This window comes from Amphiprion ocellaris, chromosome 5 (assembly GCF_022539595.1).
Source record: "Amphiprion ocellaris isolate individual 3 ecotype Okinawa chromosome 5, ASM2253959v1, whole genome shotgun sequence".
Classification (NCBI taxonomy): domain Eukaryota; kingdom Metazoa; phylum Chordata; class Actinopteri; family Pomacentridae; genus Amphiprion; species Amphiprion ocellaris.
The window spans coordinates 16304525-16328595 of record NC_072770.1 but is presented as its reverse complement, the minus strand read 5'-3'; the positions used below and the strand labels follow the sequence as shown (position 1 = coordinate 16328595).

At 38.0% G+C, this 24071-nt stretch overlaps 1 protein-coding gene across 1 annotated transcript in view; it reads left to right on the top strand.

The window, feature by feature from the left end:
* Positions 1–8941: 8941 nt before the first annotated feature.
* Positions 8942–24071, top strand: part of mitfa (melanocyte inducing transcription factor a) — a 28185-nt gene continuing 13055 nt past the window's right edge. Inside the window, exons 1-2 of the mRNA XM_035946548.2 lie at positions 8942–9029; positions 14814–15063. Of these exons, the coding sequence (XP_035802441.2) occupies positions 9016–9029; positions 14814–15063 (264 nt within the window). The 5' untranslated portion in view covers positions 8942–9015. The remainder of the gene's footprint in view (positions 9030–14813; positions 15064–24071) is intronic.

The window sequence follows — 24071 nt, the reverse complement described above, 5'->3', positions numbered from 1 at the left end:
CCCTGCCCCCATATCTTCTTTTAAACTGAAGGGTATTTTCTTGGAAAACTGATGGTCAGAAAATATTGATGTGTGAAATATCTGTTCACAGCAAGTCAAAGTTAAATCTGAAGCAAATCTATTATCACTGCCTAGTGTGATCCCAGCCAGTATGGAAAATCAAACATATTTGCGTTTCTAAATATATTTTTCACAATTTGTCAACCCCTGCCCCACTTTAGTTTCTGTTGCCTGTCAGGCTTTCCGTCCTCTCATGGCTCATTTATAGACCTAAGAATAGCAGATTTACTGCATTACTGCCAAATGGCAGTAATTTTTAAAACAATAGGCCTTTGATTTCACACAAAAGTGGATGAAAGCAGGCTTGTAATTTTTTCTGTTTTATCTTTTTCTTTCATATGTTTTACTATTCAAACAAAGAAAAAAAAATGAGGACTATTAAATGAGTTTGATAAACCATCCAACTCAAGGTTACCTGAGGCTGTGGTGTCAGTGCTGAACTCTAATATATCCTAGTAAGATATTTTGTATATGATAACCTGTAACCTGCAAATACTATGCCTCTTGCTTTTGGAAACTATTTTAGATGCCTGTAGGTAGCAGAGTAGGTTAAGAAAAGTAATAGTTAGCTTAGCAAGAAAATGTTTTCATTAGACCAGATCATTGCATCATTTTTTTACCCTCCAAACTCCTAAAATGCAGAATATTGTCCGAAACACAGCCACATGCCTTCTACTTCAACAGCAGGTCGAAACTTAGTAGGTCTGCACTGTCTGCTTTCATTTTTTAAGCCATGATCGGTCAGTTATTTCCTTGGGGGGAAAAGTTTGGGAATCACACCTCAGCTATCTATTTGTGGTAATTTATGGTAACAATCTTCAGCAGTTTTTTCTACACAAAAGTGAAAAATGTGTTTTTAGGAGCTTAACGCCACCTTTTTTATGGGCAAAAGCCATGTTTAAAATGCAACAAAATGAACATCTAACAAGAGCTAACCGAGGTAAAAACCTAACATTTATGGTCAGCAACAAAGAAACATACATTATGCCATGCAATATTTGTAGAGCTCTGAATTAGTGCAAACATTAGTGGAATCTATTTTCGTATTTTTCTGTAAATCATGATGACTTTTATTAAAAACAAAACAAAACAAGAAAGTAGGGCATTGGGGCATTATTGGCATATGCATTAAGTGTCTTTTAAAGGTCTCTTTAGTAAAATTAGTTGCACAACTATCTAAGATTACTCTGTGTGAAGGCCACACTTGCAGCCATACAACCATAGAATATAACTGAATAACTGAATAAGCAACTTTTGTTTAAGTTGAAACACTTTTGACACCCATATTGCTCATACAAAAACACAAATAACTCATAATTTATCATTTGAAACAACACAGTCATGGTTTATTTAGCAAGTGTTGAAGTCCTTGACTTCTATTTAGCATACACATTAAATTTTGGATGTTCTATATTATATTTTTCAAGTTACTAATCTTTTCTTTGTTTTACCAGTGCTGAGGTATCCAGTCTTCTGTTGCTGTGATGATCTGGCTGGTTTTGGGCAAACAATGGCTTCATGGGAGCAGCAGGCTTTTATACCAGAGCTGCCAATCAGGTTATACTAAGTGCTGCCACTGCGAGGGGGGGACAGGATTTATTCAATTTTAATATTACATCATTCATTTGACTTGTGCTGGGTATTTAGATACATTTGGGATTTGTTTAATAATGTTTATTTTGATTTAGTAGAGAAATTTGGCAGATTTAGGATTGTTTGTTGTGGTGTTTGTAGTTAGTTTAGGTGATGGCATTTTATGTTTCCCCTGTTGTGTTCATTTGGTCTGATCAGGAAGTCTAAATATTCCCTTTTGTTCATACTTTGGCCAGTAAGTTCTGAGTTTAGTTTGACCAATGCAGTTGGGTTGCTGGGTTATTTTGTTGGTATAGCTTAGTTCAGTTCAGCTCATTTTACATTTTTTCTGTGGCCAGAATTTAGTATTTGCTTCTGGAACTTTGTCATTTTTCTGAGTGAAATACAAAGCCTCTTTTGAATCCTCCTGCGAGTGATATTGCTTTGCAGCTCAGTCCCTCACACTCTCTTACAAGTAAAAGCACTGCACTGAAGTAAAGTACTTACTATAAGAATGAACTTAATGAACTTAGTTTCCAAATGCAGAAGAATTACGGTGGTTAACCTGCGGCTGCTGGTTAACCAGCCAGACATAGTGGTTGACGAGGAGCAGAAGAGGGCAGTAATGATGGATATGGCAACCCCAGATGATAGTAACACCAGGAAGAAGGAGCATGAGAAGATGTATTAGGGGCTGAAGGAACAGCTGGAACAGATAGAGAAGGTAAGTCCAGTTACATCTTTGGTGTCTGTCCAGAAGAGAGCAGCATGTAGTACAGTATCTTAACTGTTTCTAGCTAAATACTGCACAGAACCCTCAAACTCACAGCTGAGAGGGACATTTTTGAAAAATACTTATATATATTAGATTGATTAAAGGGAATGCATTAATATATTAGACACTTTAAGCTGACCATGTATTTTGCATGTGCAATTGTAATTTTAAAGGAACTCATAACTATAGAAAGTACTATATGTTACCAACAATATTTACTGCAAAGTGGCCCAAAATGAAAATACTCAAGGAAAGTATAAACCTCAACTTTCCTATACACTTCCCTATAGGCATTGTAAAGTTTTCTTTTTATGTGATACCGCCATGCATTTTTATTTTACTGCTTGATTTTCCGCACACCAGAATTTATTTTGTGTTCCTCAGCAACACTAACAACGAGGGTTGTAGATCAATTTGTCCTTTGAGGATGTAAATGAAATAGATAGATGAATGCACCAGAGTGAAGTAGTCCGTGTTCACTTATTCTCACTTCTGTAATATTGGCTTTATTGAATCTTTATCACCAGAATCATCCCTGGATTCCCTTTTGAAATTCATTATGAGTTTCTCAAGACATGAAATTAAGTAACAGTAAATGTTTTTTGGGACTGGTAGCTGTTTAAAATCAGAAATCTTTCAATTTACTGCATCCAGTTTTCTTTTTTGGGCTTCAAGTGCCAAGTGCAGTCGAATTTCCATCAAAATATCACAACTCTAAATGTTTTCTGTAGAAAATTATTAAAACAATTGCATTGTCTGAAGGACTGTGATTCAGACCAAATATACAATCTGAGCAACACTGTATGCGACACATAAAGAAGCTGCCAAATCAAAACTGTCATCTAAAAATTAACCCTGAATGAACTCTTAAAAAAATGCTTTGCTTTGACTAAGTTTAGGGAATCAGTGTATGGTAGTCTTTATCAGATTTAACATTTCCTGGCTGTGATGTGTGTTACTCCACGTGACTTCGCTCAGAGAACGGAGTCTGTGTCCTCAAGTGTCCCGTCTCCTCACGTTATCCTGGTGTAATTACAATATCATGCGGTGAAAACTAAAGGGCAGACTGCACGGGATGTGAAGGTCTACTGTACTGAGATGTGGAGTTTCTCTTCAACAGCGTCTCATGATTTCTCCCTTGGCTCTTCGCCTCAAAACCTAATGTTATCAGACTGTGAGAGTCAACCCCTATTGAGGGATTCAGGACTGTTAGCTGGAAAGACAGTGACTCACCAGGAAGCTGAATAAAGACGCATCACTTGTAGAAAGTGACACCAATATGGACATGATCGAATGATATGCAGGGCACTTTCAAATGTCGGATTTATTCATAAACTAATTTTGTCTATACATTTTTTCTTCTTCATTTATTACTAGTGAGTTAACCTGGACTGTCAAGTTGCTGTTGCAGTACCACCATGTGGAGTAAATATGTTGTGCTTTTTGGGTTTTTTTCACTGAAAAGAAATTTGGCAGAGTGGGTGAGTGAGTGAGGTGAGGGTCACAAGATTATGAGGAAGCACTAATAAGACAATTTCAGTGGTCATGCACATAATTCTGGTTATTTTTCAGATTTGTCTCTACTTGTCATTTCTTTCTTGTGAAATGCTGCATATTTGTCCCTAAAAAAAATCATTCATCTGAAGCAGTAAAAAAGGATAAAAAGATGCACTTTAAATGAACCAATTAAAACAGACATGCTACTTTTGATGATGACATATTGCTTCATGTTTAGAGTTCACAAGCAAAATGTCTTATAATATAATCTACTTTTTCATTTTATCACTATCTTTAGTTTCTCAGGAACAAATATTTTAAGTCACGGCCAACAGTGTTGTACTCCCATACTCCTTATTTAATTAACTAAATCGAAGTAAATAGGACTGTAGTTATTGTTTGGCTTCTTATTTGTCTTTGGCGCCCTCTGGTGAGCATATTCAGCTACAGCAATCAGCTCCCAAGTTTGAAACTACAACTATTTTTGCAGTGCACACCTGTTAACACAAACCTAATTTTCTGTATTGTTTCTGGAAACGTCATGTAGCCACACAGCCTCTAACTGAATCACCTGACTTCAAACTGTGCACTGCAAATGTGCCCTTATCAGCTCCGTGACAGTCAACAATAGAAACTCTTGTTATTATGCTTTATGCTTGTTCTCTGTCTGCGTGAGCATACTAATAAATTTACGTTCTTATCTTATGCTGTCTTTATCCTCCATCATGGTTAACCATGTTTTTTACTTCTGGCTATACACAGGTGCAGAAGCCAGGATGTTTGACTATCAGGTGAACTTACTGTCACATACAGTATATTCATATACAGACAGAGGAAGCATGCGACTGACTAAACCCTATAAAATTATTGGAACACACACCATGTCAAAATATAAACCACACCCGTTCTATAATTTCATACTCATCTGATAGACAAAAGAAACAGCTGAACTATTTATTTCTAATGCAACATGTAAACATTGTGCGGCCTCATTGACGTCATTGTTTAAAATGAAACCTTACTGAGAAGCTGAACTGCATCCTCATCGGAACTTGGGCTGTGCAGCATGTAAACACAACAAAGTGCTTTGTAGTGCATAAACAAATAGCACAAAAGCAAGGAAAGTACAGGGGATTTTTTTTTTTTTAAAGGGCATTTCGTAGTGACAGTGCACACAGACAACAAGAAAGTGTGAGTTTAGCTTAGTAGCTTTATGCTTATTAGACAAACAGAAGAACCAGTGGAGGGAGCTGAGGTACTTTTGTAGCATTTTAGAGAAGCCGTCGAAGCTTTAGGACATGCAACAAAATATAAACAACTGCAATAGCTCAGGTGGGTGGAGATGAAGCCTTTTTCCAAGTCAGGGACACAGAATCTTGGGAAATAATGGTGAGGTGGAAAGATTGCTGGCACTTTTACATCTCTGCATGAAGTTATTCAATTAGCCAGGCTTAATTTAAAGACGTAGATGGATACAGCTTACATGACTAACCCTAACAATAAACGTTATGCCCACGCTTTTGTTGCATAAATAATACTGTTACTTCTTTTTTTTCGCAGTAGTGAATCCTATTACCACAGACTTTGCACAGATTTGCTGGTCAGACATTCTAGTTCCTCAAAAGAAAGAGATAAGCATGGAGCACTCTTTACAGATACAAACGGTTGTTTTTACATTTCATTTTGCTTACAGGTTAAATAAAAAGATACAATATAGCAAACATTTGTGAGTCTAGCAGCCATGTTTGGCAATCGGTTTTGACAACAATTTTTTTCTACATATAAGCTAAGCTAACTGCATCCCTAGCTTCTTTTCCAACCATAAATGCAATGCTGTGAGAATCTGATCATCTTTGCATCTCATTCTTGATAGGAAAACAAATGTTGAACTAAATGCTGTCACCTAGCTCGCGCAATACAACAACAACAAAAAAAAACCTCAAATTTTTCTAAGCTTGAGAAAACTCACAATTACAACAATAAAATAATAAAAAAGCCTGCAAGGCTACTATCCATATTTTAACATAGAAGGTTATCCCACACAGCTCTCTTTGTACCAGATGCTTCTGTTAAGTGTTTATGTACATGCACTTTGTAATAGACATTTGAGTTTGCACACTAATCTACACAGTTTAGAAACCTCCAGTGAACTTCCCCTCACGAGATGACTGTCCTCTTTTAGATATGCATTCAGTTGAACACAATGAAATAAAAATCCGTTCGCCATCTGGGGTCACAGCAGTCCCATAAAGTGCTGCGGGAATGGGACCAAGTATAGAACTGAGGGTAATCCCACAGCAGGCTGACGATAAAGAAGACAGTGAGGGGTCTGTTGGACAACAATGATAATATTATATTCCTCTTTTATTCTGCCAGAAAGTTGTGATGCCAAAGCCTTTCAGTTAGGGATAAAAATCACCACACAACATACTAAAGCCTTCAGACTCACTATATCCGTTTTTGGCTGTTCGCTGATGAATTGAAGGGAATAAAAGCAAATTATTTAATAAATAAATAAACATGCACTGTATATATTTTGCTTGTAGACCACACATGGAGGGGTGTGGAAAAGGAAGCGCTATCTGTGCTATTCTGCAGTAGATCCTGTGAATAACTCATTATCTTTGGGGGAGAACACAAGATGTTGCTTTGAATTGTCCTTTTGTGTGCAGACAACTGGCCTTGTAATAAGCCGCATCTTCACACATCAACTAGCAAAATTAATTCCTATGCTTCAGCCAGTTATAGATCCGAAAGAAGCCAGGAGGAGCAACCAATACTGCTGGAAGCACACAATCTGTGGCAAACATTATTGTTACTTGATGTGCTGAATGCCAATTTCTGCACTAGATGTGAGTGATTAGTTTTATCTGCTTACAATTAGAAATGCCAAACGGTAATTTGCTGCTATGCTGCGCAGCAGAATCTTAGATATCCAGGAACTTTTGAACGGTTGACAGACAGGAATCGGTTTAGGATCACTGCTGTGTTGTGAAATCCTCTGTTAAGGTATTCAATAGTCTCTCGGCTCATGCAGCTGGAGGAAGGAGATGAAAGAGCTGGGATCAGAAAACACCAATTTTAGACCCAAGTTTCAGCATGGAAATGGATGAATCACAACCTCTGCTTCCTGTTTTCAGTGGCTGCTCTAGATATGTTACACTTACAAAGTTGGAAAATTCATGCTCGCACTTCAGTTGGTCTTTTGCCATTTTTATTAAAATGTTTCATGTGCATTCGTCAGCCTTTCTAGTCAAGTCAGGATTTTTGACAAAAAATACATATTCCAATTAAAGATCACTTAGACTATGTGTAATGAAACTTTCCATGATGACAATATGGCACATTACAACAACATTTGTAACGAACATATCAGCAGAACTCCCAAAACCGTATCCACTTATGTTATTGCTATGAGGGTGATCTTATTCTGCGTAAATATGCAGAATGACCCTAGAGACAAGGCTGTCTATTGAAAATGAGATGAACAAGGATATTTGCCCTGTGGAGCAAATGTCACAGCTGAAGCAAATGTATGCATGAAAGTTCAGTTAACAAAAGCGTACCATTTGATAAGACAAGATGAGATAATGAATAAAAATTCCAAATTTGGGACACAAGCGTTGTACACAGCTGCATACAACACTGAAGCAATGTGGGTAGATATTCTGTATTGGTACATAACACAGCACAGGGAAGGAGCAGATACATGAACATCACATAGGTGAAGATCATTTAAAAAAAACACAAGCAGCAAGGAAAAAAAAGAGGGTTATCGCCTGCACACTTAATTCATGCCGCTGAAATTTTTACGGACTGGCGTTTCAATTTCATACAGATCTTCGTCAGTACAGACACATGTATAATAGAAAGGTAACAAAGAAAAAAATGCAACAAGTGAATCCGCTGTGCATACTAGTACACAATAACCTACTTCTGAATGATCCAAGGCATGGTGTTATGGACTGACCTACAGTCATTTATGCAGAGGCCTTACTGACAGGATAAAACAAAAAAGAGAAAGTAAAGATGTGTGAAGGAGTCACTGTTCATATTGTGATTATCATTTTTGCTGCAGTTGCTCCCCATGTACCTCTCCTCACACTGATGTTATTTGAGGTTCAGAGATCTTAAACTATATGGGCCTAGTTTGTATGGAAATGGAAGTTTAGTTCTTTTTAGGCTTTTTTCTAACTTTAGTTCAAACTGAGGGACCTTAGCGTCACGGATGGCTAAAACATACTGGGAGTCAGACGAGGAGATCCATGGCTAATACTCACATTAGTCTAAAGCTTTATCCAGGCGATAGTTAGCCCAGACAGGAAGACATGCTTTCTTGCTGAGAGTTATTTGAAGAAGACAAACACAGCTCTTATATCTGTTGATTAAATATAGGGCTGCAGTTGTCATGGAAATGGCTAGCTTATCTACAGTATGTCCACCTAAACAGCACCACTACAGCTCATTAATGTACTTTATATTGTAAGTTTTATCTGAACAAAAACTGAGAGTAAAAACTATTCTATTTAGTAGGCCAGTAATTTGACTTTGTCACTTTCGGACAGAGCCAGGCTAGCTGCTACCTTCTGACTTTATGCTAAGCTAAGCCAAAGAATTCTGGTTGTTGCCCTTTTGTCTTCAGTGAATGACTTGAAGCTGTATTTTGCACTTTTGTAGCACTCAATAGTTGTCATAATTCGAGTAAGTAATGTTTACCTTTCAAGTATTATTAGAAGATTTTTAAAGTTTACTTTTCAACTACAAGTCCATCTCAGAGCAGAACACTAAGTTATACTTTAAAACCTCCTGAAAAGATCCTACAGTCCGTCTTTGCAAAGATCCATTCACAACTGCAGCAGTGAATGGAGATAACGTACCAGATAGTTGCAAAACTACAGACGTGGTCATCGTCCTTCCTCAAACCAGTATGTCCAATAAAACCGCGCAGTGTCTTAGCAAGAGATCTGGGACTCGTCATCATTGTTTCAACTTGGAAGTGAGACATTATTGTGTCACAGTAGGAAGTTCTGACATTTCTGGGCTCTTTTAAAGGTCCTAATTCCTCAAAATGCAACACGGGTGAAGTGGGAACCCTTGAATCACTGACTAACATGAAAATAAAAAGGTAAGAAAACTTCCTTTTTCCTCTCTAAATTCATTTTCATGTTTGTTTTTTCAGCTTTTGTGACTTTCATAAAGAGTTCATTGATGTTGATTCCTTTGTTCCCATTTGCCCTTTTCCATGTTTAACTGGTGCGTGTTTATGAGTGAGGGAATAATAGTTGTATGCTTCAGCTTCCAACATTTCCACATCCTATCAATTGGCAACACATTAGCTGTGGGTCTTAGCTAAACATGCGTGTTAATCTTTTTCAACAGCCACTGTTAAATGCCGACTGTAGAAAACTGACTTTCTGTGATTTTTACACAGACAACAGGAACTTGCTGCAAGGAGACAGAATGGTATACTTTACATGTCTGTGGGACTGATAGTGATGTAGACACAACGTATGAGCTCATTAAAGCACAGCCTTTCAACATGCATATGGCATAATTGACACTATTTGTAGGTCACATCATTGCTGTTCGCTCAAGAAATGTCAGTGGATGGAATAATTTCATGTTCTGCCTGTTTAGGAAAAGCATGAGAAATAAACAGTCACCAGCAATCCACTTGCATGTGTAAACATGAGTACAGTTACAAATAATTAAAATGATTCTACCACCATTTTCAGTTTATTGTAGATAATTGGACTTGAATTTAAAATAAGTAACATATTTCCTAATGCAGATGTGAGGAAGAAGCTAACCACAGTGACTAGGCAAGACATGACTCATGCTATTTCTCTTTCTTTCACCACCTAATTTTTAGCTTTTTCATATACATATTTACTTTCTATGGTTAATAATATTGTTAAAGTAATAATAGTATAAACTAATAAATAAAACTCTATTTTTAACACATTTAAAAACAGAAACATTAACATTTTGGGTTATTTACACGACCAGTCAAAAGTTTGGACACGCCTTCTCATTCAATGGTTTTTATTTATTTTATACATTGTAGATTAATGCTGAATACATCAAAACTGCAAAAGAATACATAAAGAATTATGTTGTGAACAGGGAAGTGTTAATCTTCACTAAGAATCTACAATGTGAAAAATAATACAAATAAATAAGAAGCACTGAATGAAAAGGTGCGTCCAGACTTTTGACTGGTAGTCCACGTCTGACTCTGACTCTTACGAAATTTTGAAAACTCACGAGAGAATCTTACTTTTTCTAAATGTCACTTAGTAATACAGCATATTTAGTAAAGCAGTGGTTCTCTAAATCTTCCCCATAAATTATGCCCTCACCCCAAGCGTCTGTTAAAGGGATTTAACTTATTGGACAATCTACCATTAAAAATGAAAAAATGGAGTTTTGTATCCAGGCTGCACAGTGGCGTAGTGGTTAGCACTTTCGCCTTGCAGCTAGAAGATCCCTGGTTCGCGTCCCGGCTTTCCCGGGATCTTTCTGCATGGAGTTTGCATGTTCTTCCTGTGCATGCGTGGGTTTTCTCCGGGTACTCTGGCTTCCTCCCACAGTCCAAAAATATGCTGAGGTTAATTGATCATTCTAAATTGCCCGTAGGTGTGAATGTGTGAGTGCTTGTTTGTCTATATATGTAGCTCTGCGACAGACTGGTGACCTGTCTAGGGTGTCCCCTGCCTTCACCTGAGTCAGCTGGGATAGACTCCAGCCCCCCCCGCGACCCTAGTGAGGATCAAGCGGTGTATAGATAATGGATGGATGGAATGGAGTTTTGTATCCATGCTCTCATATTTGCTATATAATCCCTCAACAAATCCTTGCTTCAGCTCCACAGTTACGCCTCTGATCTTGACATGAAATAGTTTAAGGAACCTCTAAAGTACACAGTATTCAATAAAGTTGGCAGTGGACAAATTTGGCAGTTAGTACATCAATATTACACTTCACCATTTACAGTGAAGCATAATAACATAAGAACATAATATAGTCAACATTATATCCATGCAAAACTGCTGGATTCATTTTTTCTTTGTGTGCGTGGTTGTGTATGTTTGTGGGTGTATGTTGATGCGACACTTTAGAAAAAACCCTGCTATAATGTTAGGGTTAGGATTATGTAAGTTAAAGTGTTTGTTTCAAAACTTGAAAGCTCATTCATTTTACTTATGTACTGCATTGTAATGATAATGCACATCAACGTCACAAACAAACATTTAGATCTGCATGTCTGGTATTTTTTAGTACAGTGTACTTGTTTTCTTTATGTTTTTGGAGGTTTCTGTATAGTGGTCTAGCATGCAATTGGACTTCACTTCGGAAGATTATGTAAAAACTATTTACCTGCTGTAGTAGACTGTATGAAATCCCAATAAGTTACTGAAGAAATTAACAAACAAGAGATATAATCAAATGATATTTTTGCCGACATAACAGTTATTTTCATAACTTAGCACCCCATTAAGGGAATTTAATACATTACAGTGACATGCACTAAATACAACAATAAGTCATACATTGAAAATTCAAGGTTTAACATTGGCCTTTATTTCCTTTGTTATGGATGCATAGCCATGACCAGTGCTGCAAGGCCAGCTGGACTAGCATCAATACTGTTAATGTTTTTTTGTTTTTTTAAATGTAATTATCACACATTGATGACATAGTTCTGACTGGAACGAAGAAATAACACCACATCTCACCAGTATTAGTCTTAATCCATTGACTCCCACTTCATGTTAGAGCTGATTTTAAGATACTTCTATTAACATACAAAGCTGTGAATGGCAGTGGGCCATCATATTTAAAGGAGCTTGTAGTCCCATCAAGGTGCTTGCACTCCCAGGGAACTGGTCTGCTGACTGTCCCTAGTCGGTGCGCAGGATTTTTATTGCTGTGCACCGTCTTTATGGAACGCTCTTCTGTCTGACTCTAGGCAAGCTTGCTCAGTAGAGGTGTTCAAAGCAAAGCCAAAGACCCACTTGTTCTCTGCTGCATAGGAATCATAACTTGTGAGGTACTGTGTCTTCTTAGATATTGTCCTTATCAGTTTTATTGTTGTTATTGTTATTATTGTTGTTATTATCTCTTGTCAGCCATTGTTTTTATCACTTATCATTTTATTGTAATTTATCTGTTGCTTGCCCTGTAAAGCACTTTGACTTGGAAGTGCTATATAAATAAAGTTATGATTATTATTATCATTAATTTTACAGGCCTATAAATCTGATTTAGAAAAATCGAAATATAGAATTTTCTTAAATATAACAACACTGACTTAAATATTTTCTAAATACTCTGAAATAAATTATAATTATAGGAAACTGTGACAATGTAGCAGTAGTACCCATTTAGTGGCCTCGTAAGCTCTGCTACTTGCTAGAGTAACAATTCATTGTTGTAAATTCTTTATGTTGTTGCCTTTATTAAATGTACAAGCTCCAAAATAATGTTTATACCTTGTTTTGCGACATATTGGGCTTTAATCAGGTCAAAGGAAGCAAAATAGAATTAATTATTTAAATTCAATTTATTTTGCATCTGTAATTTATTTTTTAAATTTTTTTTTACAGAAACAGCAGTGGCTCAACAAAATAGAGGAGCTAACATATACATTGAGTAATAAACTGAGTTCTACTCTTGATGACTGTATGATGTAAGACAACACAAGCATGACATAAGAGTATGAAAATGTAAAGACCACGTACACTACCAGTCAAAAGTTTGGACACACCTTCTCACTTAATGTTTTTTTCTTTATTTTCATGACTATTTACATTGTAGACTCTCACTGAAGGCATCAAAACTATGAATGAACACATATGGAATTAAGTAGTAAACAAAAAAGTGTGAAATAAGTGAAAACATGTTTTATATTTTAGATTCTTTAAAATAGCCACCCTTTGCTTTGATGACAGCTCTGCACACTCTTTGCATTCTGTCAAGACAGAAATGACAAAATCAGGTTAGAATTAAGGCTTTAGACTGATCTCCCCACAGTCTTGACTTTAAACTCCATCAAGAACCTGTAGACTGTCCTGACAAAGCAAGGTTGTGTCAGAAAATCATCAAATCGATGCAAAGATAGAACCAGAAACTTGCAGGTGGCTACCAAAAGCACCTAACTGGGTTGAAAAAAAAAAAGATAATTGAGCTTCTCCGCTCGTCCTGAAGCAATGCCACTGGTGATGTTGAAGTGATAGCTGCAGACTGGGGCTAGATTTGACATGCCAGCCTAATTAGTGCGATTATCACACAGCTGCACAGGCTGAGGGGATTCAAAGTGGTTTTATCAAAAGGATCATTTTCGAGGGGAATGCTTCATTCTGACAGCATATGCACTGCCAGATCCATTTCTGTTTGGGATGTGCAGCTGCTGTCTGCTTAAATATGTTGCAGATTTGAATGGGTGAACTCAGAGCGGACAGACTGAGTTTTTGCTCAGAGTATTACTGCACATGAATAAATGTGTGAAGTGATTACGTGTTTCCCAAAGACCCAAGGCACCGCCTCACACCTCACAACATATCAGTTATTGGGAGTCTGGTGGTACATAATCCACATTAGCTTTCTTCTAAATCATTCTCTGAGCTGACAGAGAGGATGATGGAGGGTGAACCAGTTTAGAGCTAATGATATTACCGAACTGATTTGGCTGTCGATATGGGGCTAATTAACTGAATTAACAATTGATGTAACTCCTAAATTCAGGACGACAAATGTCTTTTCTTTCTATAAAGACAGAGGTAATTTGGACTAAAAGCAAAACAAATTGTGATTTAAAGCTGCATCAGTTAATACTTCTATATCACCAGTGGCTCAAACTACTAAGTAAAATGTGAAAGTGGTCGCAAGTTGTGATGAACCAATACCAAAGAACTAGAAACCCACTTGGGAGAGCTCATCCTCTGCAAATGTCAATGCCCAATTTCACAATTTTTACTATTATTCTTTTGCCTCAGCTCCATGTCTAAGCCAAGTTTTATGGAATTGGGCCAGGTAACCTTTGCATACTATCTGGTCTGCTGACACATAAAAGTCACGTTGTTAAAGAAATTGGAGAAAAAAAGTCCTGGATTTTCTCCTTGATTGATTGTGATTTGCACCAAAATTTTACAGATTCTCCTTCTGCCCATGCTACTCCAATGAGTTTCATTAAATTTGTCCTGGCTTTCATAAATTCTAGACAAACAAAATAAAACATAACTCTGATTTAGCTCCTGCCTTGTGGCCTGCAACTTTAATGTTTTGGTTTAATCTCACCACACTCATTATTACTGCTTTAAGACAACAAAGATAGCTGTTTGTTGAGCACCATATGACAGACATAATTAGCACTTGCCTCATAAACATAGTGGCACTTTTAGAAGTTAAAGAGTCAGATGTTTCCTTCAGGAGCTTTTTGAGATCAAGGCATAGCTAAAAGATAAGTGCATATCAGATATTCTGTCTCCAAGTGACCAAAAAACTAATAAAAACCTCAACAGATGCAGCATTAAAGTGCACATTTTCCACAGCAACATTGCCTATATTACTTTAACTTACAGTACTTTATCAGGGCAGTTTAAATCACTTGGCAGGGCTGTGTAGATATTGCTCCCCATTCCTCATACTACACAATCTCCCAGAAACAGAAATGCATCTTTCACCCTCATTCACAGAACAATAACATATTCTCAGCAAAAGAATCTCTGGCGTCTCTCTCAGTCAGTCATTACATTGTACTCTGCTACAATACCTCATATTGCTCACTGACTCAGGATGGCTCAGAAAAATGCCACTGGCCGAGCATATACACACCAGTGTGTCGTTTAAGCCGGCTTGTTTAACTCCTCCCTCCTGTCTTTGCCCTTGGGTGGGCTGGGGTCTTCAGTGCTCCCCCGGACCTGCATGGGCACTACAAGCGCCACCAGAGTTCCCCACCTCGACTGGATGTGACGTCACAAGTCCAGCTCCGAGAACAGCCAGCGTTCGCCCATGGCCAGGGCCAAGAGCGCAGGGAAGACCGAGTGAAGAGGACCAGCGACCTTCTGCACCAAAGCACCCGACACACCTTCACCGTCCGCGTCACGCCTCCACCTGGCCGGCCTGCCGTGAGCCAGCCGTCCATGGAAGTCTTGAAGGTAAGCCCAGCCGAGCTCTGGTGTACCTGTATGAACGATGTGAACGGAGACTATGACCTGTAGGGTGCACGGTGATGGAGACTCTCCTGTGGGTCCTCGATTTCATTACTTCCAATCTGGCTGTCCACTAATTTATGAGACAAATTCAACATGATCATGGACTTTGGCTTCAGAAAAATTCTGTGTCAGCTCCTGAGAGACAAATAGCTTTCTTTGAGAGTGGACTGTGTTAAATCCACAGGAGGGATTATCTCTTGACAGAATTCCTGTTTCCAGACATTTGGCATTCAACTCATTTAATCCTATTTGCTCCACTACACTGACATATTTTCATTCATTTGAGTCCTGGTATGGCCAGATGGACCCTAAAAGTGGAAGAATGTGAAGATATGAGGCAGAATTCTACGCAAAACCTGGCAGTGTGTAGGTGTGAAAGCTCTTAAATATTCATATCAGAAAATGTTGTGACATATAATCATTACTTTGCATGCAAGGTATGATTGGAATTTTCTCTCTCTTGGGAATTAAAAGTGTTAAAGCTTGTCAAAAGCGGCAGTTGAACAGATTTACAACTGTCAGACACTTACCTGATTTCAGAGTTTATTGATTTTCTGTATATACGGTTTAAATATCCTCATCATTTCTGCCAATTATCACAGATATGCTGTGATTCGGTCCATTTGGTTTCTATCCTTAGACATTATTTTAAGGTCATAAATGTGACACAAACACAATTTTCGTCTTTGTATATCAGTGTTTTTTGTTTTAAGCCAATAACCAAATCCTCCAATAAAGTTACTTGGCCTGTGGATCTATTTTCACATGGCTTTGTTTCTTTCGTGCGAAACAAAATTTACTGTTGTTTTCCGGCTAGTAACAATTTAATGCTGTAAAAGAAACTTCTAAGTAAGGCTTTCACTGTTTGCAAAAACAGTTTGGAGAAGCTTTTTCTTTTATTGCATATTTTTCACAGAGCAGAAGCCAGACAGTGATGGCAGTTTCCTGGGCAAACACATTTTGACAGCTTGACCCCAACCTGTCTGTGGATTATCAAAGAGCCCCCCCTCAAAGCCATGCAGTCAAGGCAAAATTAGCTTAGAAGTACCAGGCAGAGCTGCTGGACCATGAAAGTGAAAACATAAAGCTCAGATGAGGTGATCCAAAAAGGGAGTGGAGACCCTTAATTAGCCAGGTTACCTCTGACCCTTGAGAAAATCAAGTGTAAAACTGGCAGGGGGGGTTCTAAGACACACTGCAACTAATATTCAGAATTGAATTAAATCTTGAGCTTGTTAAAGAGAAACACTGAATTAAAATATTGTATAATGAGAGCAGAAGTCTGACACGGTGGCCTCCACTGTGCCAAAATTGAGATTACTGCTCCCCTCCATGTAAAACAATGAATATATTGTTGTGGAACCTGACAGATGTAGGCTGCAACTTGAAACTGTCTTTTTAGCCGATATTTCTTTACATGTTGTTGTCCAATTACCTTAATTTATAGCATGCCGAATTAGCTATTAGTACTTCCTCTTGCCAATGTGTCCATGACTGTACAGACAACTAGCAGCAGATTACCTTGATACAGCAGAAAACCTACAAATGTGATTTTTCTCAAGGAAGTTCTGGAGGTATAATAGGCGTGTTTTTACCAGAAACTGCATTGCTGAAAACACCTGCAAACTGAAATGTGAAACTGGAGCTGGGTGTTCCAGTGAATTAGTGAGAGTAGTTAAAAGCTGAAAGGCATAAGCCACAGTGCCTCCAAGTCTCCATCAACTGTCAGATGAAAGAGCTAAAATGTGTGGCTTTGTTTTTCACCCTAGTGCAATGTATTTCCACAATGTTGAACTTTATCTTTTGTAAGTTTTTATACATCAGTGTTTTAGACACCTACAGCATGTAAAATAGTATCTATTTTTGCTTCTGACCATTCAAAAATGACAATTTAAGTTTCAACCAGTAGTGAACCAAAGGGTACAACAGTAGTGACTGGAAAATGAGAGTGCTCCAGGATGCTGATGTTAACTTTTAACTGCTTGTGCTGTGTGTCAAATATGTGTTCTTCATTTCATTTGTCTTTCTTTATCCACTGTTTACACTAAAAGTCTAAAAAAGCAAGAAAATGCTATAAAACTCTATTTACTCCAACTTTCAAGAAATTGCACAAATTCACTGTTGTGCATCATCTGTTTAGTGACAATTTGTTTTCATTCTAAAGCAGCAGTAGCAAAACATGATGACTATCCATGACAAGTACATCGTTTTCCAGGCTTTCTGAAAACATCACAACATATACAAGAACTACTTTCTAGAATTATGTTTTGCTTGAGATGAACTAAGATTTTCTTCATGCAATGGGACCGTGTCCTGCTTCCAGCAAGCACCAAAGCTCGGAAAGTTTTTTGTGCCTCTGAGCTGCAGCTGTCCTTTTGGAGTTGAGCCTATGCGTTCTTAGATTTTATCATGGCTGTTAAAGATCCATGATTGTAGTTGAGCCTTAAACGGTCACAGCGACTTAAGCTCAGAATGGAAAAAAATGTGAATCAAACAGACAAAATGCACACCATAAAAACATTAAATGAACACACACGAAACAAATGATGGCTGAGTTCCAATATTTGTCACAGTGGATCATGATGGTGAGATTGTGCATCAAACCAGGGCCATGGAGCTACTACATATTGCTCAATTAGATGGAATACAATCAAATATAATGTTAACAAACACACTTTTGTTTTCCCTAGTATCACGTCAGAATGTCTGTTGTGAAAAAGATATATTACCTCTTAATAAATGATTATTTAAATGTTATTTGCCAACCAATTCTCTAGCTTTTCAGGATCTCCTCCTGGTGTGTTCCAGTTTTGTCACTTCTTTTCCCATGTTTGGATCATATTTGAAAGTTGCTGTTGTGGCTCTTTCTAAATGCAATGTCACTGCTCTGGTTCACTGTCACTTCTTTAATGCAACAGACCATACTTCAGCTTGCTGTGTATACCTTCGTAGGATTCTACTGTATGTGTATGGTATACTATGGTTTCAATGCTGGATAGCATTTTGTTTTTCTAATTTTTCATGCTCTATTCTCTAGGCAGCACAAAACATCTGTAACATGTACTTACCTGTCTTTATTGGCACTTTCACTACAGTGACAGTTTTATTATACAGCACAGAAGTTTTGCATAGCTACCTATGTTTACCTGTAGTCTATCCATGCAGTATTTCTAAAAAGAAAATTCAATGATTTACTTTAAACTGAAAATATTTGAGAAAATTATGAGGTGAGTCTTTTGACTCACAGCATCTGATTTGTCTCCACAAATGTTTTCCCTGAATTAGGGCTTTGAATTTATTCCACCAGGACATCAAAGACTTACAATTATTATTCATTGGCCCTGAAAAGCTCTTACTTTCAGAATTATCAGATTCAATTCCACGTGCAGTCGTTTGTGGTTTACACTGACCTTTTCCTCAAACTCCAGTCACATTGAGCATAATAATGCTACATCTTTGTGCTCTTTGATATTCATGGTAGACTCAGACAGAGCTGAAGTCAAGCTAAGAGAGAGCCTTTTGTTTGTTAAACTTATCAGAGTAAACCTAAAGCTCTGTTCTCAATTTCAACTATCCAATGGATTCTTCACAATAACATATTTGAGGAGTACATGTCTCAACAAGTTTACAAATCCACAGTCAGAATTTCCCAGTGCTTTTTCCACCATAAATGTGGTATTTCTTTTTGTATAGTAATGCATTTTATTGGTAAATTATGACTGTTGAACTGTCTGACTTTTGCCCTTGCTGCTAGATGGAAAGCATGTTGTTTGAATCATATTTTACTCTGTTGCAGAAAGCTTAGCTAATAGCATAGCTCCGCACCGTGCATGATAATGAGAGTCTGTGTTTATGTAGCTGCTAAATTAAGCCCAATTGTTTGTAACTTAAGCAAGTGCATGTTCATAATCTCACACTGACTGAACAATGTGTCTCATTCTTGGAAGAGGATATTAGATTCTTGTTAATACTGCCCAGCAGCCTCAGGGTGAGGCGAGAGAAGACATTTCTTTGTCCCAAACTCCTCCTCTTGGTAAAGTGGTCTGTCACTGCAGTGGCTGCTTTCTACTGTAGAGAGAGTGTTACTGAGGGCATAAGGCAAGACAGCAAAATGTGTTTCCTTGAGGCGATGGTGGAACTCAGAACACGCAACTCAAAATCTCTCGTATAATTACTTCGGATCTCAGTCCTGGAAAATAAACATATGTTCAGTGTCGACCAAGTGGTTACATGGATGTGTTGTATGTGTTTTATAATACATGCAAATGTATCCTTAACTGTGCAATAATGTAGTGAATGAAAGACGGTCAGAGCAGAGGTTAAACTGGGATTTGTGAGGAAGAGAAGTCTGAAAGCATGAAAGCGACCATTTGTTTAGTGGAAAATAGTTTCAGTAAAAACACGTTGAGTTCTGTGGTGTGGATTGTCTGGAGCAACAATGGCACTGTTTCTGTAAAGATATGCAATTCTTGAATTTTGTAAATGTTGGATGTTTCTAAATTTCATTCACATCCATTCAACTGGTAAAACTACAGTAGCAGATATGTCGTATTGAATCGAACTGATCAGATACCTGGAGGGAGAAGAAAAACAATGTCATTATTTTATTTTTTGACTCTACTTATTTACATGAAACAACCCTTTCAAGAAACAACGTTCACCTCTAGAAGCAGTATGAATTCTCAAAAGTCAACAATACAAATAGTAAATGGTTTGCACTTATACTTACATTATATTGCCAAAAGTATTCGCTCACCTGCCTTGACTCGCATATGAACGTAAGTGACATCCCATTCCTAATCCATAGTGTTCAATATGACATCGGTCCACCCTTTGCGGCTATAACAGCTTCAACTCTCCTGGGAAGGCTGTCCACAAGGTTTAGGAGTGTGTTTCTGGGAATTTTTGACCATTCTTCCAGAAGCGCATTTGTGAGGTCACACACTGATGTTGGACCAGAAGGCCTGGCTCTCAGTCTCCACTCTAATTCATCCCAAAGGTGTTCTATTGGGTTGAGGTCAGGACTCTGTGCAGGCCAGTCAAGTTCATCCACACCAGACTCTGTCATCCATGTCTTTATGGACCTTGCTTTGTGCACTGGTGCACAGTCATGTTGGAAGAGGAAGGGGCCAGCTCCAAACTGTTCCCACAAAGTTGGGAGCATGGAATTGTCCAAAATGTCTTGGTATGCTGAAGCATTCAGAGTTCCTTTCACTGGAACTAAGGGGCCAAACCCAGCTCCTGAAAAACAACCCCATACCATAATCCCCCCTCCACCAAACTTTACACTTGGCACAATGCAGTCTGACAAGTATCGTTCTCCTGGCAACTGCCAAACCCAGACTGGTCCATCAGATTGCCAGATGGAGAAGCACGATTCGTCACTCCAGAGAACGTGTCTCCACTACTCTAGAGTCCAGTGGTGGCTGCTTTACACCACTGTATCCCATGCTTTGCATTGCACTTGGTGATGTATGGCTTGGATGCAGCTGCTTGGCCATGGAAACCCATTCCATGAAGCTCTCTGCTGAAGCACTGTTCTTGAGCTAATCTGAAGGCCACATGAAGTTTGAAGGTCTGTAGCGATTGACTCTGCAGAAAGTTGGTGACCTCTTGGCACTATGCGCCTCAGCATCCGCTGACCCCGCTCCGTCAGTTTACGTGGCCTACCACTTGGTGGCTGAGTTGCTGTCGTTCCCACACACTTCCACTTTCTTACAATACAGCTGACAGTTGACTGTGGAATATTTAGGAGTGAGGAAATGTCACGACTGGATTTGTTGTACAGGTGGCATCCTATCACAGTTCCACGCTGGAATTCACTGAGCTCCTTTCACAAATGTTTGTAAAAGCAGTCTGCATGCCTACGTGCTTGATTTTATACACCTGTGGCCATTGAAATGATTGGAACACCTGATTCTGATTATCTGGATGGGTGAGCAAATACTTTTGGCAATATAGTGTATTTGCACATAGTATTTTTCTATCTGGCCTGCATTCTACAAAAGTGCTTTACTCTGTGTGTTTGTGGAATTCCTGCATATATATAATGACGGAAACTACAGTCCTTGGTAAGCTATAGGTTGTATGAAATAAATTGTTTAATAAAAAAAGTGTTTTTATTATTAGGGCTTCTATCAGTGGACTTTTTGTTTAATCCATGCAAGTGATAGTTTTATTAAGGTTTATTCTTCCATTTTGCAGAAGCCAGTACTGCAAAAACCCAGCGGATTTACATTTATTCCAAATAATGATCCACGCTGACTTGCCAGAAAGAAACGTCTTTTGACCCTCCAGAGTAAACAAAGCTTTAACTTTTGAAGAAAGTATAAACCTTTGTATTGTGGGATTCATTCCTGAGCACACCTGCTTTGTTTACAGTGATTTCACTGTATGAACTTGGAATCTATGTGCTTACCTGTTTGCTGTGAAGAAAAAGCATTTCAGCAGTCTACCAATAGATGACAGTGCCACTTTTCTGCTGTTATGTGATGTTTACAGCCATCACAAAAAAGGAGACTTCATTCTAGGTTTGTTTAGTTAGTGTGGCGCAGGATCCCAAAGAGGATTTGAAGAGTTGTGTAACATTTTGAAACACTAATAGTGAAGCAGACTGAGGCGAGCTGTGACATTTGGATGTCAGGAGGCGGATCTCTGTTTTGGCCCCATTTAACCCTTATGTTATAAGCACTGTTTCCGCTTGAAGGAAGGACACATTTAAGAGGTTCTGATCTAAAAATAAAAGCGATAACATCAGATGGAACTGTTCCAGCTGAATGTCAAAAAACATAACTAGCAAGACTCTGACAGCATTTGAAGACATCTGTTTGCTGATGGGCATGGCTAGCAGGAAAGTACCCCTCCAGATGTTGCTTAAACCCCTAACAACTCATATCTGTGTATCGAAGTTTCAATTTTAGAGCTTGTTTTAATGAAAATAGTCGCTTCCTACCCTGAAATAGTTCAGATGTAACATTCAGATGTATTTTTGCTTCACTGAGGATCTATATATGAAGTACCTGCCAATCGTCACTGGTACGCTGCAAGTTCAAGGTTGAAACGTATTCTAAAACCATAAACAAGAAAGTCTTTTCCATGTTTTTTCCTACTCAGTTAGCTCGCTAGCCAATGGTAAGCCTACATTCACCGGGATGTGTTGGAGGATGCTGGTAGCTAGATACTGTTTCAAGTCTTACAGTCAAGCCAACTGACCTGGTTTTACAATGCAGCTATCTAAATGGTACCAACTGTATCATGTAACTATAATTTTGTACAAATGTAAATCATTCTAGATGATGAAACCTGCTACTTTTGGTTCCCAGCTTATACTTGTTGCATAACAGTATTTTTGACATTTGTCGACTGAAACTTCTCATCCAGTGTATGGATTGTTGTGAAATTTTGACCAGATACTCAAGCCCTTCTGATGAGTTATGATACCACTGGAAAACCCCTGCTTTGTTGTGTAGTGCAGTCATTGTATTAAGTTTTTAATTTGTTTAACACTTTGTTTTTTTGATAAAATATCTGTCTTTTTGCTAACAAACACAATGGTGATGTTACACAGTATCAGCATCAATATTCAGTATTCTAGCATTGTCACTGTAAGCACATTTGCGTTGTAACTTGAACATTTAGTTCAAAGAACAGATGTGCTTCAGCACAGCCTTAGTGTTATTTAGAATTTTGTAATATTCTGCAGTTTAATGCACATTAACTTTAAAATGCAGTTCAGTATAGTATATATATATATACATATATATATATATATATATATATATATATATATATATATATATATATATATATATATATATATATATATATATATATATATATATATTAATGTTCATGTTTCATGAAGGCCTGAATATCAAAACAAAATCCATAAATGAGGCCAAGCTTGCCTAGAGGGCAGGTTTTCAAGCTCAGGCCATCTGTCTGTGGTTCATAGCTATAATAACTGCAGACTCAATTGCCACTAAATCACTTTTCAGTGTTTATAGTATCCTTCCTTACTGTTCATGTACTTGCATGTATTTATTTGTGGCATTACTGAACAGTTCCCTATATGGATGTTTTCATCTGTATACAGTAATCACATAAGAATGAATGACACAAGCAAATCTTTTCATTTATAATTAGCTTTTCTAAGCCAATACTTTGAATTGCTCCATTGTCAAACAAGAACTGTTGGGTGGTTGGAAAACTTCTTTACAGCTAGCGAGAAGACAGTTTGGTAACAGAAAGGGGAAGATGCCGGACAATACAGACACAAAGGGCTGATTGGATAAGGCTGGTGTTAAACTTTTAGCTGCAGTTCACATGATGTCGATTTCATTTCCCAAAGTTGGCAGAAGTCTGCACTGACATCTCTGCATGTAGCCCAAAGTTTGACACTACTTCACTGCAGGGGCAGTAGTGCATATGCGACAGTATGTGTGCATTTGCGTAATACACAAATATGATCGACTGCACATGGCCCCCGAGCAGACTAGTAAAGTACTATAACGTCTGTGTTCAAAAGTACATATGTATTGATGAGTACACAAGTGTTCACAAGTACAAGAGAGTCCTCAAGCGTCTGTGTTATATAAAGTTAATGTCATCTTCTCAACTCCAGCAGACTATGTACAACTGAAAATGTGTGTCTTTGAGGAAAGTCTATGCAGCGACGAATGCACCAGACCAATAGTGCACATGCTTAGCAGTAGCGGAGTAGTAGGTATGACACAATGCACATGCGTGGAGGCTCCCAAGTGAACTGCATCCATGTTTTCTGCAGCTGTCATCCATGAGGGAGTATAATGAAGGATAAATGAGAAACAACTGTTACAGCAGTAAGTAAAACAAAGATGAGGTATGACAGTTTTTAAAATTTAAACTGAAAGAATTTATAAATAAACTAAACGAATGCCTGAATAAGTCCATGACATAAACCATAAACCATG